General features: G+C 34.1%; 1 protein-coding gene across 2 annotated transcripts; it reads left to right on the forward strand.

Annotated features, from left to right (window-relative positions):
* The first annotated feature begins 69 nt into the window (after positions 1 to 69).
* Positions 70 to 19275, forward strand: LOC123524924 (palmitoyl-protein thioesterase 1-like). 2 transcript variants are annotated; one of them, XM_045303540.2, is made up of 10 exons: positions 70 to 225; positions 4385 to 4494; positions 5483 to 5610; positions 5942 to 6012; positions 8430 to 8517; positions 13387 to 13401; positions 14575 to 14665; positions 14879 to 14977; positions 16610 to 16681; positions 18586 to 19275. In XM_045303540.2, the coding sequence occupies exons 1-10, from the start codon at positions 120 to 122 to the stop codon at positions 18709 to 18711; spliced, it is 906 nt and encodes a 301-aa protein (XP_045159475.2). In that variant the 5' UTR covers positions 70 to 119; the 3' UTR covers positions 18712 to 19275. The 2 variants fall into 2 exon arrangements, with proteins under 2 accessions (XP_045159475.2, XP_045159476.2); XM_045303541.2 differs by lacking the exon at positions 8430 to 8517 and adding an exon at positions 10586 to 10670.
* Positions 19276 to 20654: the final 1379 nt, after the last annotated feature.

Genomic DNA, 20654 nt, shown 5'->3' on the forward strand with positions numbered 1-20654 from the left:
TGAAACAAATAAATAAATTTTAATTTGTATTTTATGTTTTAGAACACATTATTTGTTTCAAAGAATTTATAATAACAAAGTGGTGTGCCTTCTCCCAGTTCAAGTCATATGATACGAAAATGGCTGCTGACATGAAAATTCTCGCTGCGGTGTTTTTGTTCTGTTTCGCTGACTGTGCATCTGTCTCAAACGGTCCAGTGCCAGTAGTAATCTGGCATGGCATGGGTATATATTGATTCATTTAAAATTCAGTTCAAATTTCTGTTGACAATCGATAAAAGTAGAGTCATACTGAATTATCACAGAGTCTATTGCGGAAATAAAATTTTAAAAAGGAAGTGTCTAGGGGTACGGATCCGTACCTCTAGACAAGCCTGTTAGGTGTTTTCTAGGGGTACGGACCTCCGTTTTTCTGGAGATTAAGGGTCATTTACATTTCAAATTTTGTTGAAAATGAAATAACAAATAACATTTCACCAGAATTCACCTTAAACTTGGATCTAAATGGTTTACAGATAACAACGTTCATCCGATTTGTTACATTTTCTTTCGGAACGTAAATAACCGAGGAACACCAAATAAATCACGAGGATTCGAACTGACAGAAAAAAAGATATAAAGCTTAAACAAAATAATGTTAAATATGTTGGGGGAAAAACTGTTTTTAATTGATAATTAACCCTTAGTGTATTTATGTTTTTCACACATTTGGTAGCCGTTACGAGATACATGGGGCGTTTTCACAAACAGTTTCTTTTACTTAATGTCGCTTAATTGATTATTAAACAATCAGTTCCGTGCCGATTATCATTATACCTTGTTAAATAACAAAATTAATTGGTGCATATTATTATGCCTAATATTTATTTATTTTTTTTTGCTGAATTTGAAAAAGACTTTATTTAAGGGATAGATTCATTCATTAATCTAACTGTTATCAACAGTTTATTTGACAACAAACTAATCGGCACGGAACAGTTTATTCATTTGGAAATCCTCGGTTATTTAGGTTTTGAAAGAGAAGGTAAACAATCAGGTGAACGCTGGTATCTGTAAACCAATTAGATCCAAGTTTTAAGTGAAGACTAGTTAAAACTTATCTGTTATTTCATTTTCAACAAAAAATAAGATATAAATAACCCTAAATCTCTAGAAAAAGGAGGTCCGTACCCCTAGAAAACCCCTAACAGGCTTGTCTAGAGGTACGGATCCGTACCTCTAGAATCTGATTCTAGAGGTACGGATCGTACCTCTAGACACTTCCTTTTAAAAATGTACGCAGAATGTGAAATTGACAGGTAGTAAAATAATTATAGATTGTTCTAGTTTATTATTTGAGAACAGCAGTGCATTTTCAATATGAGAATGTTTTTTTACTACTAATATTTTAACAGTCAAAGTGACTTAATATATGATATCAGGTTATGTAATGTAATAACTCTTTTACTGCTTATAGTGCATGGGTGTGACAAATTAAGACAGATAACCATCAGGTTTAAATAAATAAATCTAGATCGAAGGCAGTGGTCCAGTGGTAACACTGTTTGATTAGGAAACCAGGGTTTGTGAGTTCGAGGCCCCGCTCCTCCAACTAAAAATTACTAACATTAAATTGGGATAAGAGTCCCGTATGTGGGTGCTTTAAACCTGGCATGCTAAAGAACCAGGGAAGCTTCTGGAATTGGAGCATCTCCTGTATCTTGCATCCTCCGACTAACATTACTTACAGTCTTGAAGGCTGGAGGAGTAGCCCATATGGGTTACCGGTGGTGACTATAAGTATAATTAGCTTACATACAAATTTAACAAACAATTAATTTATCTCAAAAATTTAATAGGAATCATTACGTAATTATAAAATTAAGCTTTCAAAACAAGTTATATGCATTTTAATTCATTTTATAAAATAATCATTTTTTCAACTAAATTGAATGATGTTCTGTAATTGCTGCAGAGAAAACTACTTCCTCGCTGCTAGGTGTGCCTTAATTGTTAGCTTTGGACAAAAAATTTAAAATCCACCGCTAAGTGTGAAAGTATACTTGCTTTGCCATAAAGTTCAGTTCTCAAGCTGAGGCGCTATAAAATGTACAGCTTGGTGCATTTTAAGATAGCTTCCTAGTAGCCTTGCTTGTCTAACTTATTGGGATGGCTTATTTTATGATTTAATATTTCATAGTTGCCATCATTATGTGTTTCCAATTTATTTTTAAATTATTGGTAAGTTCTTTTTATCAAAGACTTGGAGTTACCCGGTAGTTTTCATGCTGTTCATCCTTGAGTATCAGGATGAAAAAAGTTATATAATGATCAGATCAACAAAAAATGGGTTTTTATACCAACTATCAAGACAGAATGAAAAATGCATATAGTGAAACAGAAGTTGCCCCTTTCAAATGATATATGAGAATATGCCATTTGGTATATGTCATTTGAAAGGTGTTGATATTACTGTACTTATTTTTCATTTAAACTTGATTGTCTTACGTTTTTGTACCAGGTCATAGCATGCCTGTGGGTTATTGATGAAGATGGCTTATTTTTTAGCTCGACTGTTCAAAGAATAGTCAAGATTAGCCATTCTATTCACCCAGGCTTCGGCGTCGGCGTCACACTTTGGTTGAAGTTTGCATGCAAGTACATATATGGCTATCATTTAAAGGCATATATATAGCTTTGAAACTTATTTTTACTTTTTCTAGGTTAATTACCAACCTCACTGGGACAAGTCCCATAACTGTGACATGTATTTTGGCCAACTTATGCCCCCTTTTGTACTTTGTAATCCTGGTTAAAGTTTTACATGTATGCAAGTTACTATCTCTAAACTGATGCAGATATTGAATTGAAACTTCACTGTGTCTTCGGGGTCATAAAACTAGGTGATAGCATAGTAACTATTTTACAACTACTGATACCCAACTTATTTTGTGTAAATTCATAGATTATAAAAATAAAAAGATACGAAGTCATTTTGATAAAACAGTATCTGTTGCACAGGCACAAGTTTCAGATCTGGGATGAAAAAAGTATGATCAGGCCCGTTGATCACAGAACAATTTTCGGTGAGCTGAGTTTGAGTTTGAAATTTTGATATCAATTTTACTAAAACTTCAAGGTAAAATTCCAGCTGAAACTGGCTATCAGTACTGAATAGCCACCTGAAAATAGTTATTAACTTAAAAAAATTTTTTAACCCTTACCCTGCTAAATTTCTAAAATGGACTGGTCCATCATTCAATTTGGGTAATACCATTTATTATTCGAAGGGGAGTTCACTGGAAATTTACTGACTGAATAGTGAACAGTGCAGACCATGATCAGCCTGCACAGATGTGCAGGCTGATCTTGGTCTGCACTGTTGGCAAAGGCAGAATCACTTGCCGCCAGGCTGAAGGTTAAACAAAAACTTTACATATTAAATGACAAATATTTTTAAGTTTGATTACAAACTCAGTTGAGACTGAAAATGTTCTGTTTTTCGATAAAAAACATGTTTTCATACCAAATGTCATGGCAAATACATACCGGTATATAGTGAAACTTAAGCCCTTTTCAAATGATGTATAAGAATATAGCATTTAGTATGTATCATTTGAAAGGTGTTCATATTTCTGTACTTTTTATGAAAATTTGAATTTCTTGGTTAAATTTTTTGTTTAGGTTCACCATTTCTTAAAAAAAACTATAAGTGCTACAGCTTTGAATCTTTGCACTTGTTTATCATCATTAGGTGACTGTGTAGGCCAGAACCCATAACTCTGATGTGCGTTTGTCAGAATTATGGCCCTTTTTGTACTTAAATAATTTGAGTTTCTTGGTTAAAATTTTTGTTTAGGTCTGCCTTTTCTCAAAAACTATAAGAGCTACAGCTTTGAAACTTTGCACACTTGTTTATCATCGTTAGATGACTATGCAGGCCAAGAACCATAACTCTTACCTGCATTTTGTTAGAACTATGGCCCTTTTTGTACTTAGAAATCCTAAATTGTAACTCTTTTTCTTACATAGTGTCCAGCACTTGCAGACGAGCAATGGCACCTGTAGGCAGTGCTGTTTTTTTAAACCAATGCTGTAATTCACTTATTATTGAAACTCTTTTGGATTTTTTTTTCTTTTTAACTTTTCAAAACTCCCTAGCCATGAAATTGGTGTTATATCCCCCCCCCCCCCCTGTAAAGAGTACTGACAACCCTTCCCTTGGGCTAAAAGATCTCTATAAAGGCATATATTTTTTTCCTGGCTTTCACCTTGGCATAATACATTTTAATAATCAAAAAAAGTTACAGGAAAAGTGTTATAATGACACGATACTGGTAATTCGTAGAAGTGCATTTCTAGCTATATGGAACAATGAGATATGAATGTTACACTAATTTTGCAGGTGACAGCTGCTGTAACCCACTCAGTATGGGCTCCATAAAAAGACTCATAGAGAAAAATATCCGAGATGTGTATGTAAGGTCTCTTGAAATAGGATCCAGTATTGAAGAGGTAAGCAAGTAATTCCAGTTCAGGACCAATATTGAACCAGGTTTTAAGTATGAATTTTAAACTTACACTTTGAAATGTTAAATTTTCTTTTCACTTTCACAGTGACTGTTAAATCAGCAAAAATGGTTATTTCCCAGGTCATACAGACATAAATATTATTCCCTTTATATTTTAAATAGATCAGTTTTCACATAGCTGCCACACATAGCTAGATACATATCAGAGTACAAATCCTTACTCTATGTTAAAGAATGTGACAAAACTGACATAAAATGAAGAGAAAGTAGGGGTCATACATAGTATATCTTCTGAGAGATATTTTTCCTGTCATATTTGCTTATTGCAAAATCACATCAATGTCACACTGCTGCAACCTGATATAACTTCTCATCCTCAACAAAACAAAATACAACCCTCCCTACCTTTTCTACCAAAATTTCAAAACTACAGTCTCATGAAATTTAAACAAAAATTAGCTTTAACTTAGACCTCTGTGGCCTCTCCAAGCGAAAAAGTTATTTGCAAGAACCTGTCTGCCACTACGCAACTAGATCAGATGGCTCTTGGCTCAGATGGCTCCAGAGCTTGTTCTTTTAGTACATTCTCACATACCAGAGGCCAGCCACTGTTCCCTGGTCGGGATTATGACAACTTTAAAAAATGTGAGAATGCTTTAATGCTGTTAGGCTTGTATGGCATACTGTTAGACATATTGTTAGGATTTTTTTAAATCTTGCTTATTTCATGTGGATGTTTCTTGCTCATGGGGTAATTTCTTAATTTAAAATGTAGTTTAAAACTTGATATAATACTTTATAATCCTAAAAAACTAGAAAGAGATGCAGAATTTAAAAATTTTATTTTTCAACAATATTGTCTATCGTAAATATATAGATGTATATAAATTTTGAAAAATTACAATTTATATACATAAATATTTTAATTAAATCATTTTTGACATTTATATATGATATGTATTTCATCACAGGATACCTTGAATGGTTTCTTCATGAATGTGAATGACCAAATCAACATGGTGTGTCAGAAGCTTGCTACAGACAAGAAACTTCAGGCAGGATACAATGCTATAGGATTTTCTCAAGGGGGACAATTCTTGTATGTTGTAAATTATTCAAGCCTATCGTGTTTATTGAGAGAAGAGTGTTAAGAATGTCAGTGTGATCACCTGTTGAAACAAATAGTAATTTTTGTCTTTTAAACATATAAAATACTAGACTCAACATGTTACTGACAAATTATATTAATAATTATAATATGATATCTACAACTTTTCATGTAGATGTCTAAAACATTTGCAAAGATCTGTACATTATGACTGGCGCATTGCATCTTTTGTTCATTTAAGGAAAATATACCATTCATTTCAAATGGTTATAAATGTACAAAAGTATTGCATATTTCCAGTTTCACAACTGTATAATTTCAGGAGAGCTGTTGCGCAGAGATGCCCAACACCGCCTATGCTTAACCTGATCTCAGTTGGTGGACAACACCAAGGTAACAATAATGCATAACACTGTCTTATGCAGAGATGAATAATTATTGAGCAATGTTTCATAATCTACTTAATCATTTACTCATGCTTAGCTCAAAGACAGAGTTAACTATTTACTCAGCATTCATGTTCCATCTAAGTTTAGAGATAATGTTTTACTTGCATTTATTCCAAACCTTGGGTTAAAGATAATATTTTACTCGGTATTCATACTCAACCTGAGTTAATCGAGAGATAATATTACTCAGTATTCATGCTCAGCCTGAGTTAATCGAGAGATAATATTACTCAGTATTCATGCTGAACCTGAGTTAATCGAGAGATAATATTACTCAGTATTCATGCTGAACCTGAGTTAATTGAGATATAATATTACTCAGTATTTATGCTGAACCTGAGTTAATTGAGAGATAATATTACTCAGTATTCATGCTGAACCTGAGTTAATCGAGAGATAATATTACTCAGTATTCATGCTGAACCTGAGTTAATTGAGATATAATATTACTCAGTATTTATGCTGAACCTGAGTTAATTGAGAGATAATATAACTCAGTATTCATGCTGAACCTGAGTTAATCGAGAGATAACATTACTCAGTTTTCATGCTCAACCCGAGTTAATCAAGAGATAAATTTTTACTCAGTATTCATGCTCAACCTGGAGTAATATGTAGTTCATGATTTACTCAGTGTTCATGCTCAACCTGAGTAATTGGGAGGTAATTTTTTACTCAGTATTCATGCGTAACCTGGTGTAATCTATAGATCATGATTTACTCAGTATTCGTGCTCAACCAGAGTAAATCGAGAGATAATATTTTACTCAGTATTCATGCTCAACCTGAGGTAATCTGTAGATCATGATTTACTTAGTGTTCATGCTCAACCTGAGGTATTCTTAAAGTTTCTGTTTTTTTGCCCTGCTAGGATCAAGTTAAGTCTTGTCGTTTGATAAAATTTTCCTTGTAATTGGTGGTTATATTGAGTCTGTAACGTTTGTTATCTAGGAACCACAGATCTTAAATATCTAAGTGTAAGCTAAACTTAGATGTTCATACCACATATTTCCAGACAGAATATATTATTTTTCAAACTGAAATTGAGGTGAGATGTTTAAGATAACTTCATTTTTTTATGAAAATTTTACACAGTAAATACTACATATTAGGAAAACTGATAGGAGTGTAGAAAATGCATATTCATAAAAGCATGTCATTCAAGTGGTGTGTAGTGTGTCTGGCTAGCTTTGTAGACTGAGCACAAAACTATGAAAGGAAAGTTTAATCTTTGGACCAGTCTCTTATACTCATAACCCTCAAATGTAGAACTAGTGGGGGTAGTCACTGCCGGGAGTTTGACCCCTAGGCAAGTCCTGTGTTTTCTTGGCCAGTCTGATAGAACCCATTGTGTTAGCAATCATTCCTCTTCACCTCTGATGCATGTGGAAAAGTTGGCAGTGAGAGAACAGGTTAGTACAGGTACAGAATCCAGGAACATTTGTTAGAATAATTGTTGTGCGTTCATTGATTTAAAATTTTGTATCAATATATCAACTGATTTATATGGTCAATACTTCTATATTTCCATAAGACTGTTCTGGAGAAAAATGGCAGGAAGAAAAAAGTTCAATCTGAGCTAATTTAAAGATTAAATAACAGTTTTTAGCCTTGTAACATAAGGAGAATACCTGTTAAAAGGAAGCATAGTATAAGAAATAATAAAATGACCCATGCCATGGGAAAACCAACATAGTGGTTGTGCGACCAGCATGGATCCAGACCAGCCTGCGCATCCGCGCAGTCTGGTCAGGCTCCATGCTGTTCGCTTTTAAAGCCTATTGGAATTGGAGAAACTGTTAGCGAACAGCATGGATCCTGACCAGACTGCGCGGATGCGCAGGCTGGTCTGGATCCATGCTGGTCGCACACCCACTATGTTGGTTTTCCCATGGCACGGCTCAATTTAATGTTCACTTAAGACTAAAGTTATTTAGTAATATTCATCTTCTTTTGGATATTAAAAGGAAATAAATTTCATTTATATTTGCTATTTCAGCTTCATTTAACGTTTTGTGACTGCAGCAGTATCCACAGTTACATCATTACAATATTATACTAATGAAAAACCATGTAAAATAAAAAACAAAAAAAGAGTCCTGTGACAAGAAATATTTACAGGCCGAGAATTGATTAGTATTAAGTTAATACCTGAATGCAGACAATAATTTCAGGACTAAGCGTAAATCTGTTTTTTTGCCCTTTTTACTGAATATGAGTAACGGCAGTTTTCCATTCCTCCACTGTGCTGTTGCGTAACTGGAATATAACAAGCAATAAAATTTTCATGTGTCATGTGGGACCAGTACATTGAAAGTCCTGTTTGTGGTGTCTCTAAATATTGCTATATTTATCATGTAGGAGTGTTTGGCTTTCCTCATTGTCCTGGGGATAATGAAACCTTATGTGAATATGTGAGGAAACTGCTAAATTTTGGAGCCTATGTTGAGTGAGTTACTTCCCTTTAAAACAGCATCATATACTTACCCTTGCACAGTTATTTCCTTTATATATTGTAATACCTAAACACCTGAACAGTTTCTGCACTGTTCCCAAAATTTACTTTAAGCTGGGTTTGAAGTTTGAACTTTATGAAAAATATTCTTTATATGCGCTAATGGCATTTTCCATTTTTGAGTGGTGGGGGCATATAGATTTGGTCTTGTCCGTGCATCCGTCCGTCCGTCCGAAGTTTGTGACACGCCTAGCTCAAAAAGTAATTGATATAAATTGATGAAACCTTGCATGAGTCTTTATCATGATATGAACTTGCGCACCTCCTGTTTTTTGGTCTGGCTACACCCCCTATTTTCAGAGTTATGGCCCCTGAAATAGTCAAAAATGCACATTTTCACCTTGTGACGCGCCTAGCTCAAAAAGTATTTGATATAAATTGATGAAACCTTGCACGAGTCTTTATCATGATATGAACTTGCGCACCTTCTACTTTTCGTCTAGCTCCACCGCCTATTTTCTGAGTTATGGCCCATGAAATAGTCAAAAATGCACATTTTCACGTTGTGGCGCTCCTAGCTCAAAAAGTATTTGATATAAATTGATGAAACCTTGCATGAGTCTTTATCATGATATGAACTTGCGCACCTACTATTTTTTGTCTGGCTCCGCCCCCTATTTTCAGAGTTATGGCCCCTGAAATAGTCAAAAATGCACATTTTCACCTTGTGACACGCCTAGCTCAAAAAGTATTTGATACAGATTCATGAAACCTTGCATGAGTCTTAATCATGACATGAACTTGTGCACCTCCTATTTTTCATTTTGGTCTGTCCCCTATTTTCAGAGTTATGGCCCCTGAAATAGTCAAAAATGCACATTTTCACCTTGTGATGCACCTAGCTCAAAAAGTATTTAATATAAATGGTTGAAAACTTGCATAAGTCTTTATCATGATATAAACTTGCACACCTCTTATTTTTGCCTGGCTCCACCCCCTATTTTTAAAGTTATGGCCCCTGAAATAGTATAAAAATGCACATTTTCACCTAATTATGTGCCTAGCTCAAAAAGTAAATTCATGAAATCATGTGTCCTTGCACACTAAGTCTTGGCATTCTTCCTGAGAATCTTCGCATTTATTACAGAGTTATGGCCCTTGAAATAGCCAAAATAGTGGATTTTTTGTTTGTGATGCTCATAGCTCAAAAAGTATGCTCATAGCTCAAAAAGTATATGGCCTAGAATAATAAATCCATTTCATAAAATGTTTGTTGAGGCTATACCCCATTAAGACTGCAAACATTTGAATTATTCCCCCTTATTTTTGACAAATGTACCAGTGGGGGGGCACACCCTGTGTCCTACAGACACATTCTAGTTATGTGCACATTGTGCTACTTTATGTCCAAAAAATGTTGAATCGCCGAACAAGAATATGTAATCACACAGAAATCGTGTCATAACGGGAACGCATCTTTAAACAGGGGAAAACATAGAAAACTGTAGAATAGGTTATATTTCGGACAGATTTACTTTCAGGACACACAGACACACAAATTTTAAGTCAGTAGTGAATATCAACAATCCTGCACAGTGTCCGACAAATCAATTGCCCGGAACCCGTGGGCTACCAGAAATTTTCGTCAGGCTACCAAATAAATCCTGACATAACAATGAGCAAATATACTCTCACAATATATTGATTCTGCTTTATTGAGGTTTTTGCATTACACTTTGAAAACCAAGAAACAATTGGGAAGCTAACTCACATTGTTGGAATCCAGCTGTATAGTTACATGTATTGAAATAGGTCACTAGTCATATTAGAGAAATTGTTAAAGGAAATATATTTTTACAGTTCCACAGTTTCATTCATGATGCTAGTCAAATCACATTTTGCCTTAATGATTTACGGAAATGTTTTAAAAAGTTTTTGCAGGATGATTAAGGATGTAATTCTGTTTTAGAAGAAATAGTTCTTGTTCATTTTCTGTATACTCACCTTTGTTTCCAAACATTTCATATCCTGTATTTTCCATACCTGTATTATATTATCCCAGGTGTATTTGGTCTCCCACACTGCCCTGTAAACAGCACCATCTGTGAGTATGTAAGGAAACTACTAGATGAGGGAGCATATCTGTCGTAAGTTTTTCCTTATTTTTAATTGAGACTTCTTTTAGTATACAATAACCATAGGCATGTATATCAGTTGGGGTATAATAATATACTTAAATTTTCAATTACATTACATGTATAATTGAGCCGTGCCATGAGAAAACCAACATAGTGCGTTTGCGACAAGCATGGATCCAGACCAGCCTGCGCATCCATGCAGTCTGTTCAGGATCCATGCTGTTCGCTAACAGTTTCTCTAATTGCAGTATGCTTTTAAAACAAACAGTATGGATCCTGACGAAACTGCGTGGATGCGCAGTCTGGTCTGGATCCATGCAGGTCGCAAACGCACTATGTTGGTTTTCTCATGGTGCGGCTCGTATTAATATTTCAGAAGTGCTATTGCTTTTTCTCTTGTTTCATTTGGGGTTAGAGTTACAATGGTACAATTTAGGTTATTTGACCACAGTTTCCTGCCTTTATGACGGAGGATGACAGCAGAATGCTCCTCTGGCATTGTTTCATGCATGAAAGGGCACCTGGGTAGAACCTGCACTGACCTTCCATAAGCCATTTCTACACCCTGAGCAAGGTTTTGAATGGACATAGATGAGCAGACAGCAGTTCCAAGTTAGCAACCTCAAAATTTAAGGCACAAGAATGCCACAATGTAATAAATTTAAGGCATTAAAATCTATAATACTAGTGAAAGTTAATACTCCCTAATAGTCATTTTTAACAGCAGTAAAAAGACAAATTGTACTTTTAAATTAGATTTTCTCTCAGGAAATGTTGTAAGATAATTTGATAATATTAAACATATAGAATATTAACAGGATTGATTGTGTTCGATTATTTTGAAATATAAGAAGATATTACTGAAAAATAGATCAATATATTAGTTAACCTTTAGCCTGCTGATGGCAAGTGTTTCTGCTATTGTGACCAGTGCAGACCATGATTAGCCTGCACATCCGTGCAGGCTAATTATGGTCTGCACTGTTCGTTATTCAGTCAGTAAATTTTCATTGAACACCCTTTCGAATAATGAATGGCACTACCAAAAATGAATGATGGACCATTCCATTATAGAAATTTAGCAGGGTAAAGGTTAAGGAGCATGTCGTGTTTGTATTCACAGTTTTGCTCTTTACATTAATATTTTACTGATGTTTTAGCAAAACTTTTTTTGCGAAAATTTGATAACAGTACCTGGTATACAATGTCATTATTTATTTGATTTTGAAAGTTGTTCATGCTTTAGGATGAAGTGAATAATTTAGCACTAATCTTATATCATGATATAAATGTAAAGAGCGATTTTCTGAAATGGATTGGTGTCAAATACAGTGAATTTTATCTTATAAATATACTGCTGACTTTGCCATACCTAAACAATCCTCTTAACTATGATCTATGTTTCAGTAATCCAGTTTAAATAAAAAAATTTATCACATTGTGACTTTCAGTTTTACAATGGGTTTCTTCTGTAGCACTTGCAATGTAGTTACAAGAATATATCATCTTCATGACACTTTGCTAAAAAAAGAGTGACATAAACTGGCCTTTAAGGTAGTTCTGCTTCTTTGATTAAGCGGTAGTGACAGCGTAATGTTATTTATTTGGAAAACCTAGTAGATGAATGCCTTGGTAGATCTTACATGGGTTGTATAAATTTTGCCAGCATTATCTATTATATCCTGTGTAAACTATAAAACTGTCAGAGTTACTTTCTTTCTGAAGGGTTTATTTTGATTAGATAGGATGTTAGATATTTAAAAATGATAATAAAATAATCATCACATTGTAAGAACTTCAATTGATTTATAACAAATTGTGAAAAATTAAGCCCACACAAATATATATTTTATTTGACTTGAAGTATGTGATTAAAATCAAGTAAATCTGAAATGTAAGCTTCATTAAAATCGACATTGCGGAACTTTTTTGCATATTAATTGAATATGTCATCAGAAGTGTTTTTTTTCCAGCAAACACCCATTGATTTGAAACTAAAAATGGTTATTTACTATCAAAGTTTACACCAAGAGAAATAATTCCCATAACTCTGATTTGAATTTTGACAAAGTTATGCCCCTTTTTAACATAGAATTTTTTGGTTCAAGTTTTTGATAAAGTCAAATATCTCTGTTTCTGTCAAAGCCTTTGACTTGAAACTTAAAATAGTTATATACTATCAAAGTCTACACCAGGAGAAATAATCCCAATAACTCTGTTTGAATTTTGACAGAGTTATGCCCATTTTTTGGTTAAAGCTTTATATAACGTCCAGTATCTCTGTTACCTTCAAAGCTATTGACTTGAAACTTAAAAAATAGTTATTTACTATCAAAGTCTACACCAGAAAAAACAGTCTCAGTAACTCTGATTATATATTTGATTGAGTTAAGCTCCTTTTACTGGCAAAGCTCTAATTCATAGTCAAGCACTGAGAAAAGTTTAGCGTGCTGTCTTATGGACAGCTCTTGTTATTGGCTGAAATTTCTTTTGATTCAGTGATGCTTTGAAAAAAGTGTGGTTAAATTAAATTCTAAATTGTAGAACAATGCTATTTTCAAAGATGCAGAACTACCTTAACTTGAAATACATTTATTTAAGTTCATCTAAGTTTTGCATTATTCAAGTATAATATGTTTCCATTGTTTGCAACATGCTATCTGTCAGTTCTGTGTGCTGATTATAGAAAATTAGTGTAATTGTTTATGGTCTCTTATATTTTCAGTGAAATCCAAGATCGGTAAGTGGCATCTCTTTTTAACTTACATGGGCAAAAAATTCTCAAACTGAGATATTGTGATCACCCTGTGTCCATTGTCTGTCATTCGTTGTCAGTTGTCCATCATCAGCATTTTGTTTCAAATAAAATCTCCTCCTTTAACAGTAAGCCAATTTCAAACAAACATCATGGCTTTTTTCCAAGGGTGGTCCACTTTCAGCTTCCTTTAAATCTAGGTCAAAGTTCACAAAATTGTTCCTTGGGTAAACTATTCTGTTTTGTTAGCAAAATTATGGCAACCAGAAGACAAGTCAAGTTTTCACTATGTAGACAACTTGAAAAGTCTTCTCTGAAACCACAGGCTCAATTTCAAAATAATTTCACAGCAGTATTTCTTAGGTGATCCTCTATCAAATTATTTCAAATTATTCTGTTTTGTTAAAAAACATGCCTGTCAGGGGGACAGGATAGTTTCCCCTGTATAGCTATATGGAAGATTTTGATTATCTCCCCTGAAACCAATCTGGTCTGATTTTAGAATAATTAGCAATGTTCCTTTAGTGACCCTCTACCACATTCATTTAAATTGAAAAAAGTGACTGCTAGGGAGTTGGGCTGGTTTTCTCTATAATGGCTGTCTAGAAAAAAAAATTGTCTTGTCAGAAATTTGTTTCTATTTTAAAAATGATTATATCAGAGATATTTTCCTTGTGTGACCCTCTGTCAAAAGAGTTCAAGCATGTTGTGAAAATCAGACAAGCGGTCTAGAGGGATAATGTTCCTCTAGCTGTAATTTAGATTTATTGTGACATTAAAGTTGCTTTTCATATTCTGTGTTTTAAGATTTAATCAATAATCTGGTATTTTAAGAATGCTCTAAGTTTTCAGTTTCTGAAACTTTTATAGGTAAAAATGTTTGAAAATATTCTTAACGGCTTTGGTAATATTAAGATAATTATTATATTTACAATGGTTGACATTTTTGTTAATCATTTCATTAAGTGCAGACTGGTATAAAAACATTGTATAATAATCAAATGTGTAATTGCAGACTGGTATAAGAACAATTTGTATAATTATTTAGCAAATGCATAATTGCAGACTGGTACGATTAAAATTGTATAGTTATTACATGTATGATTGCAAACTGGTACAAAAACATTTTATGATTATTATATGACTGTATGATTACAGACTGGTTCAGGCAGAGTACTGGCATGATCCACTCAATGAGGATGAGTACAGGACAAAAAGTGTCTTCCTGGCTGATATCAATCAAGAACAGGTAAGTTTTGCATATATTGTTGAACTGGTAACAAAACTGAAAAGAAGGGTTTACTGCCAAAACAGATAGTTTCAAGGAATTAATGTTTGTTTATGTAGCTGTCTTGGTTTTTGTTCCTGAAATTTTGTCCTCCATTTTTTTACTTTTTAAAGGAATAGATTAAGCTTACCAGAGGATTTAATGAAAACATACTTTATAAATGGAATTTTTCAGTCTGTCAATCAAACATACAGGAACAACCTGATGAAGCTGAAGAATATGGTACTTGTTAAGTTTCTGCAAGACACTATGGTGGAGCCAAGAGAAAGTGAAGTAAGTAAATGTTACACAAACATCATTTTACCAAATTATCAAACAAAAATGCCTTGAAAATGATTAGTTATACTGAAATATTTCTTACCTTTGTGATCTTCAAAAGTAGTAATTATGTGTTTGCTCAAACTAAACTTTTTTAAGATATGAATACCAAAGTAAAGATTCTTTTAGAATTAAAATTTTGGTAACAAGTATGATATCAGTATAGAAGAGATATTGTACAATATGAAGTGGAAAAATCAGAGATTATGTATAGTTCCATACACATTGCTATGGAATTCGGTAACTGAAAAAGATAAAATTAATGTATGAAGTGACTGTTAAAGTTCATTTTTAGATCCAAGTACTGTATTCTATGTTCTTAATCACAAATAATTGTTAGTATCTATATATTGTATTTTGAGCAATGAAATTAGTTCTGTCACTAAGGCAACTGTGTCTTAGACTGCCTAACAATATTAGGTGACATGTCTATTGTTAACTCATAGATCTGATAAGACTAGTATATCTCTCGTATAGTATTCCTCTGGCTACCTAGTCATAATGGTTCTCATACCAATGATTTTCATATGATTTAGATTGTGAACTCAATAATATCATGGATCAGACAAATCACTCAGTGTTTTAATATAATAGTATTTATTTGTTGGGTTTAACGTCACTCAGACATAATTATAGGTCATATGGCAGCTGTCCAGGTTTGATGGTGGAGGAAGTCCGCAGGTGCCCCTCCGTGTATTATTTCATCATGAGCGGGCACTTTGGTAGAACCACCGACCTTACGTAAGCCAGCTGGATGGCTTCTTCACATGAAGAATTTGATGCCCAGAGTGCAGCTCGAATCCACATCAATGAGGGGAAAGTGATTTGAAGTCAGCGACCTTAACCACTCGGCCACGGAGGCCCCCTAATATAATAGCATACTGCTTATGACATTCAGTTTAACTTCCTGCTGGTTGGAACTACTATACTAGATAGTCTGTATTTGAGTTCCTGTCAAATGATATCTTTCTAGATAGATGTTCAGCTTACGTCTTTCTATTTAAAGCAGCAACTAGATATATTTGCCATGATTCCTTGATACTCAGCTCATATCATATTGCGCAGGCTGGTCTGGATCCATGCTGGTCGCAAATGCACTATGTTGGTTTTCTAATGGTGCCACTCATATAGCATTCATCTACCATGATAAAGGTTTAACCATGATGCCTTGGCTGTTCCTTGCCAATAATGCTAGATTTTGTCTACCTGTAAGCTGAAAATCTCCTGCTGCCTCAAAAGATTTGTCTGATAATGAACCTTCTTATCTTTGTCTCATTTTACTGATGCTCGGCTCATATAATTATGCGGATGTTTAATGTTTAAGCGTTTGACCACAGTAACTGTAAAGGCATTTGAATTGATGTTATTAATAAGATTTGGGTACTTTAAGGTTAGTGCTATTATAATCAAACCACATCAACCACAAAGGACACAAATCTTATTATTTACAGCAATTCAACTATAATTATGGCAATGCTAGAATGCAAATGGAGTCAAGCACTATCTGTGCAATGCATCAAAAGTAGAAATTATTCTGACATTTAGAGATCCCAGATTGTTATACCATATTTAATGTCTATGTTTCAGTGGTTTGGTTATTATGTGCCAGGACAGGACAAGAAACTTTACACATTGTTTGACAGTCCTCTCTACACACAGGTAGGCTTTAAATCTTCTCTCCTACAGGTTTTGCAGCTCTCACTGTACTTATGTATGCTTTAGTTGATATACTTGTGTATCCTTTAGTTAAGGCACTGCCTTGTCCAGTTTAGGTCAAGAGATATTGTTTGACATCTCTCCCTGTACTCGGACTGCTTCAATTATAACACTTTGTACTACACTTAATTTTCTATTTGTAAGCTTATTTATAGTTGCCACTAGTAACCCATATTGGCAACTCCTCAAGAAGTGTTATAATTGGTATAAGACATGCTAGGTGTGATGCACCCATTCTCAATGTTTATGACTTTAGTTGAAGGAATGGGGGCTTGAACTAACGATCCATGGTTTCATTGTCAGTCACTGTGCTCTGTTCACTACGCTCGAGTGCAGTCACTGTGCTCTGTTCACTACGCTCGAGTGCAGTCACTGTGCTCTTTTCACTACGCTCGAGTGCAGTCACTGTGCTCTGTTCACTACGCTCGAGTGCAGTCACTGTGCTCTGTTCACTACGCTCGAGTGCAGTCACTGTGCTCTGTTCACTACGCTCAAGTGTACTTTACATTTGTAGGCTACACATGCAACCTGGTATGCCTGGAAATTATGACAGCCATGTCCTCTTTGTGTTAGAGAGGTTGTCTACCAGGGTCAGTCTTCCATACACTCAGATGTCTTGTCCATTTTTTCAGTGTTACACATGCTGTTTAACAATCTTCCTTACACTCGGGTACCAGCACCTTTCCTGCCTTTTACCTCATTTCTTAAATTTTAAATACACCATTTTTGTGTTGCCCATAGTGATGTACACTGTCTTTCTTTATGATAGAGATGCTGCTTCACACACTTCAGCACAGTTTGGTATAGTTTAAAGTATATCACTGCTTTGTCCATTTTAGTTTAACAAGGTTGTTTAATGAATGAATTATTGCCACTGTAGTATCTCAGTTACTCTGTTTAAAACAAGGTCATACATTGAGCTCATCTGTCAGATAGAATACGTTCCCTGTCTGATATGTGTCATCTTAACCCTAAGGCTTGAACAGTTTTAGGCCCTCTTTCAAAAAGGGTTATATTGTGTTACTCGTTAGAGCCCGTTACAGTTAATTAAACATAAAAATCAGTAATTGTGTTCATTTTGGCTTTAAAAAGAATGGATATTGAAATTTGTACTTTTTCCCAATTTGGTAAAAATGCCGCGAAAATTCCTAGTCCCAGGGGTATGGGTCATGTTCCCAAAATAGTGAGAAAAAACACTGCAGTGACGTGGACGCAGACGCCGGGGCGAGTAGAATAGCAACCCTATTCTCCAAATAGTGGAACTAAAAAGTCATCCTACTAAGCCAAGCAGCATTCTAACCTTACTAATCGGAAATCAAATGATATGGGTTTGTTCCTCGGACAAGGCGCCTGTTCTCCATATAAATTTGATAGAAGACATTGTGTCTGAAGTCGTTCATCCTACACCTCATGTGAAGAAGTTGTTAGTTATTTGGAGTAAACAAAAAAAAATAGTGCTGGTACAGGATGCAGGAAGTTTTTTAGGTAAACTGCCCAGTGGCACCATTTTATAACTGAAATACGGATGAAAAAAAAATGTTAATGGCACTAAATCCAAAACAAAGAAAGAAATAAAACTCGCAGTTTGAATAATGAGATTCCATAGAAATTTCATTATTGGGGCTACACCACTGGCTTTTTGATTGGTTCACATCTTGACCATCATATGTTTGTATATTGTAGGAAGAGCTTTTGTAGAATTCACATCGTTTCTGTAATGTTTTTGCATATTTTAGGAAAAACTTTCGTTGAATTCACATTTTGACCATACATGTAATGTTTCTGTATATGTTAGTATAAACTTTTGTTGAATTCACAACTTGGCCTAATGTTTTCATATATTTCAGGACAAGCTTGGCTTGAAGAGCCTAAATGCAACAGGACGCCTTCACTTCCTCACTTCAAACACAGACCACCTGCAGTTTACAGAGCAATGGTTCATTGATAATATCCTTGATAAATTTTTGAAGTAAAATTTATCAGCAAAGATGCTTTCAGTCACTAGCCTTACAGCAACAACTTTCATTATCTTAACTGATCTAAGATATGCAAAATGGAACAGGAAATTGTATTGAATAGTATACTTAATCTAAAATCAAACATTTGCCTAGATGAAGTTCAGAATAAGCAGTTGACAGAGGCTAATTTTCCTGCACATTTTATCACATTTTTCAGTATTAATTTTGCTGTGTTGAATTGATTGTTAATGCTGTGATTAAACTTGCTTTTGGATCATTTTGGTGATAATTCTGAATGACTATAATTACTAATCGTTAGATTTGAAATTTGAAACTGATTTCTTAGAAATGTGTCAAAATTCGTCAACATTTACGTTAAAACCATGTTGACAGGGTAGATAATTTGTTATGAAAGTTAACTTAATATATATATAATTTTGAAGTTTAATTTGTAAATTTGTAAGTGAAATTTGACTGACTATAAAACAAAATTAATATGCTTCGCAAAAGTTTATACATGTACATTTATAAATATTTTTAAAAGTCTTTCCCACCAAATAGATGAAGTAAATTTTGAATACAATTTGAATTTAAATGACCAAAAGCTATTTCTCCAAAGTGTTTGATACACGAAAGTCTGAGATAACTTGTATGTACGCATGTGGTCGCGCGTCTGGTTGGCATTTATCGAATACTTACATGCAAAAATATTTAGTAGCGTGCATGTACCTCCCATATATTGTCATAATTGAGGAAAAATGAAAATTGCAAAAGGCAATTTTTAATAATCTGTTGTCATAGCAAAGTGTATGATTTACATTTTCATCGCAGCATCAGCTGTTTTGTTGGCCTATTTCCTGGAAAACCATTTCAATCAGCTCCATATTTTATAGGCAAGCCAACATGTTTTACTTGTAGCACAAGGTCACACCTATAAACAGGTATTTTAGTATATGTAGCATGAAACAAGATTTAATGTCACATTTTTTAGTATTATTTACGTAAGTCACAAGTTCATTTCATTATTCGATTGAAATAATAGTGTTGTTGTGGTGTTCTATGTTATAATGCGTACGAGTTACAACTGTTTGATGCAATAGACTTAGTTTGGACTTAATATCATTATGCACTCACATTGAAATGGCTGAGACAAAATGTAGAAGAATGCAAGAGGACTGTAACATTTCTATGATACAAACTGTTTGTAACAGTACACATCTAAGAAATCCGTAATGTTGATAGACATTGTGATAAAGAAACTGTTGTAACAAGTGGCTCTCATTCAGCGTAATTTTCTTTATTATTGTTTAAAATTTAAAAAAATAAAGTGGTTTCTTTTCATTTGTGTCATATACCATTAAATGTAGAATATGATCAGTATGTATATATAACACATGGAAAGGCATTGACTCTACACTGAAAGATGATATATAATTCGTTGACGAATTTTAAATTTTCTAGTTGTATCTCGCTTGAACCACAAAAACTTGCCATTTGTATCAAACTGTGCTAAGCCCCATCTTCCTAGGTAAAATGCAATTTTTTCCATAAAGATAATTTTACACCATCTAGAGAGAACTGCCAAAATGACCAGCCCATTGCTTTCTGATATATATAATCATTTAATCCAGGAAAAACTAACCACTCGTCGAGTAGATTTTCCGAGCAATACACGAGTTTTAATAATAACTGAATTTTTGTTTGTTTGTTGTTTTGTTTTAAATTTTGGATGACGTTGATTATTATCCAAACAACGCAATATTGGTTTCAAATAAATATTTAGGCTGCCGTGCTACATATGATGCATCCGCAAAATAACCATGGAGTCCGACACTTATGCACAGTGATATCAAATATTGGTGATAAAGCCCGTGAAGTCAACACGAAGCCATTTTGTTTTAGATTAAAACAAAAACTGCATTTAAGTATTTTGCCTAAAAAATACACGATCCGCAAAT

Source organism: Mercenaria mercenaria, chromosome 3 (assembly GCF_021730395.1).
Source record: "Mercenaria mercenaria strain notata chromosome 3, MADL_Memer_1, whole genome shotgun sequence".
Taxonomy (NCBI): domain Eukaryota; kingdom Metazoa; phylum Mollusca; class Bivalvia; order Venerida; family Veneridae; genus Mercenaria; species Mercenaria mercenaria.

Excerpts from the sequence above, each read along its gene's own strand:
- LOC123524924 (XM_045303540.2), top strand. The coding sequence starts at position 120 with ATGGCTGCTGACATGAAAATTCTCGCTGCGGTGTTTTTGTTCTGTTTC. Across the intron at positions 226-4,384 it reads AGTAATCTGGCATGGCATGG|GTGACAGCTGCTGTAACCCA; the intron begins GTATATATTGAT and ends CTAATTTTGCAG. Across the intron at positions 14,978-16,609 it reads TGGAGCCAAGAGAAAGTGAA|TGGTTTGGTTATTATGTGCC; the intron begins GTAAGTAAATGT and ends TCTATGTTTCAG.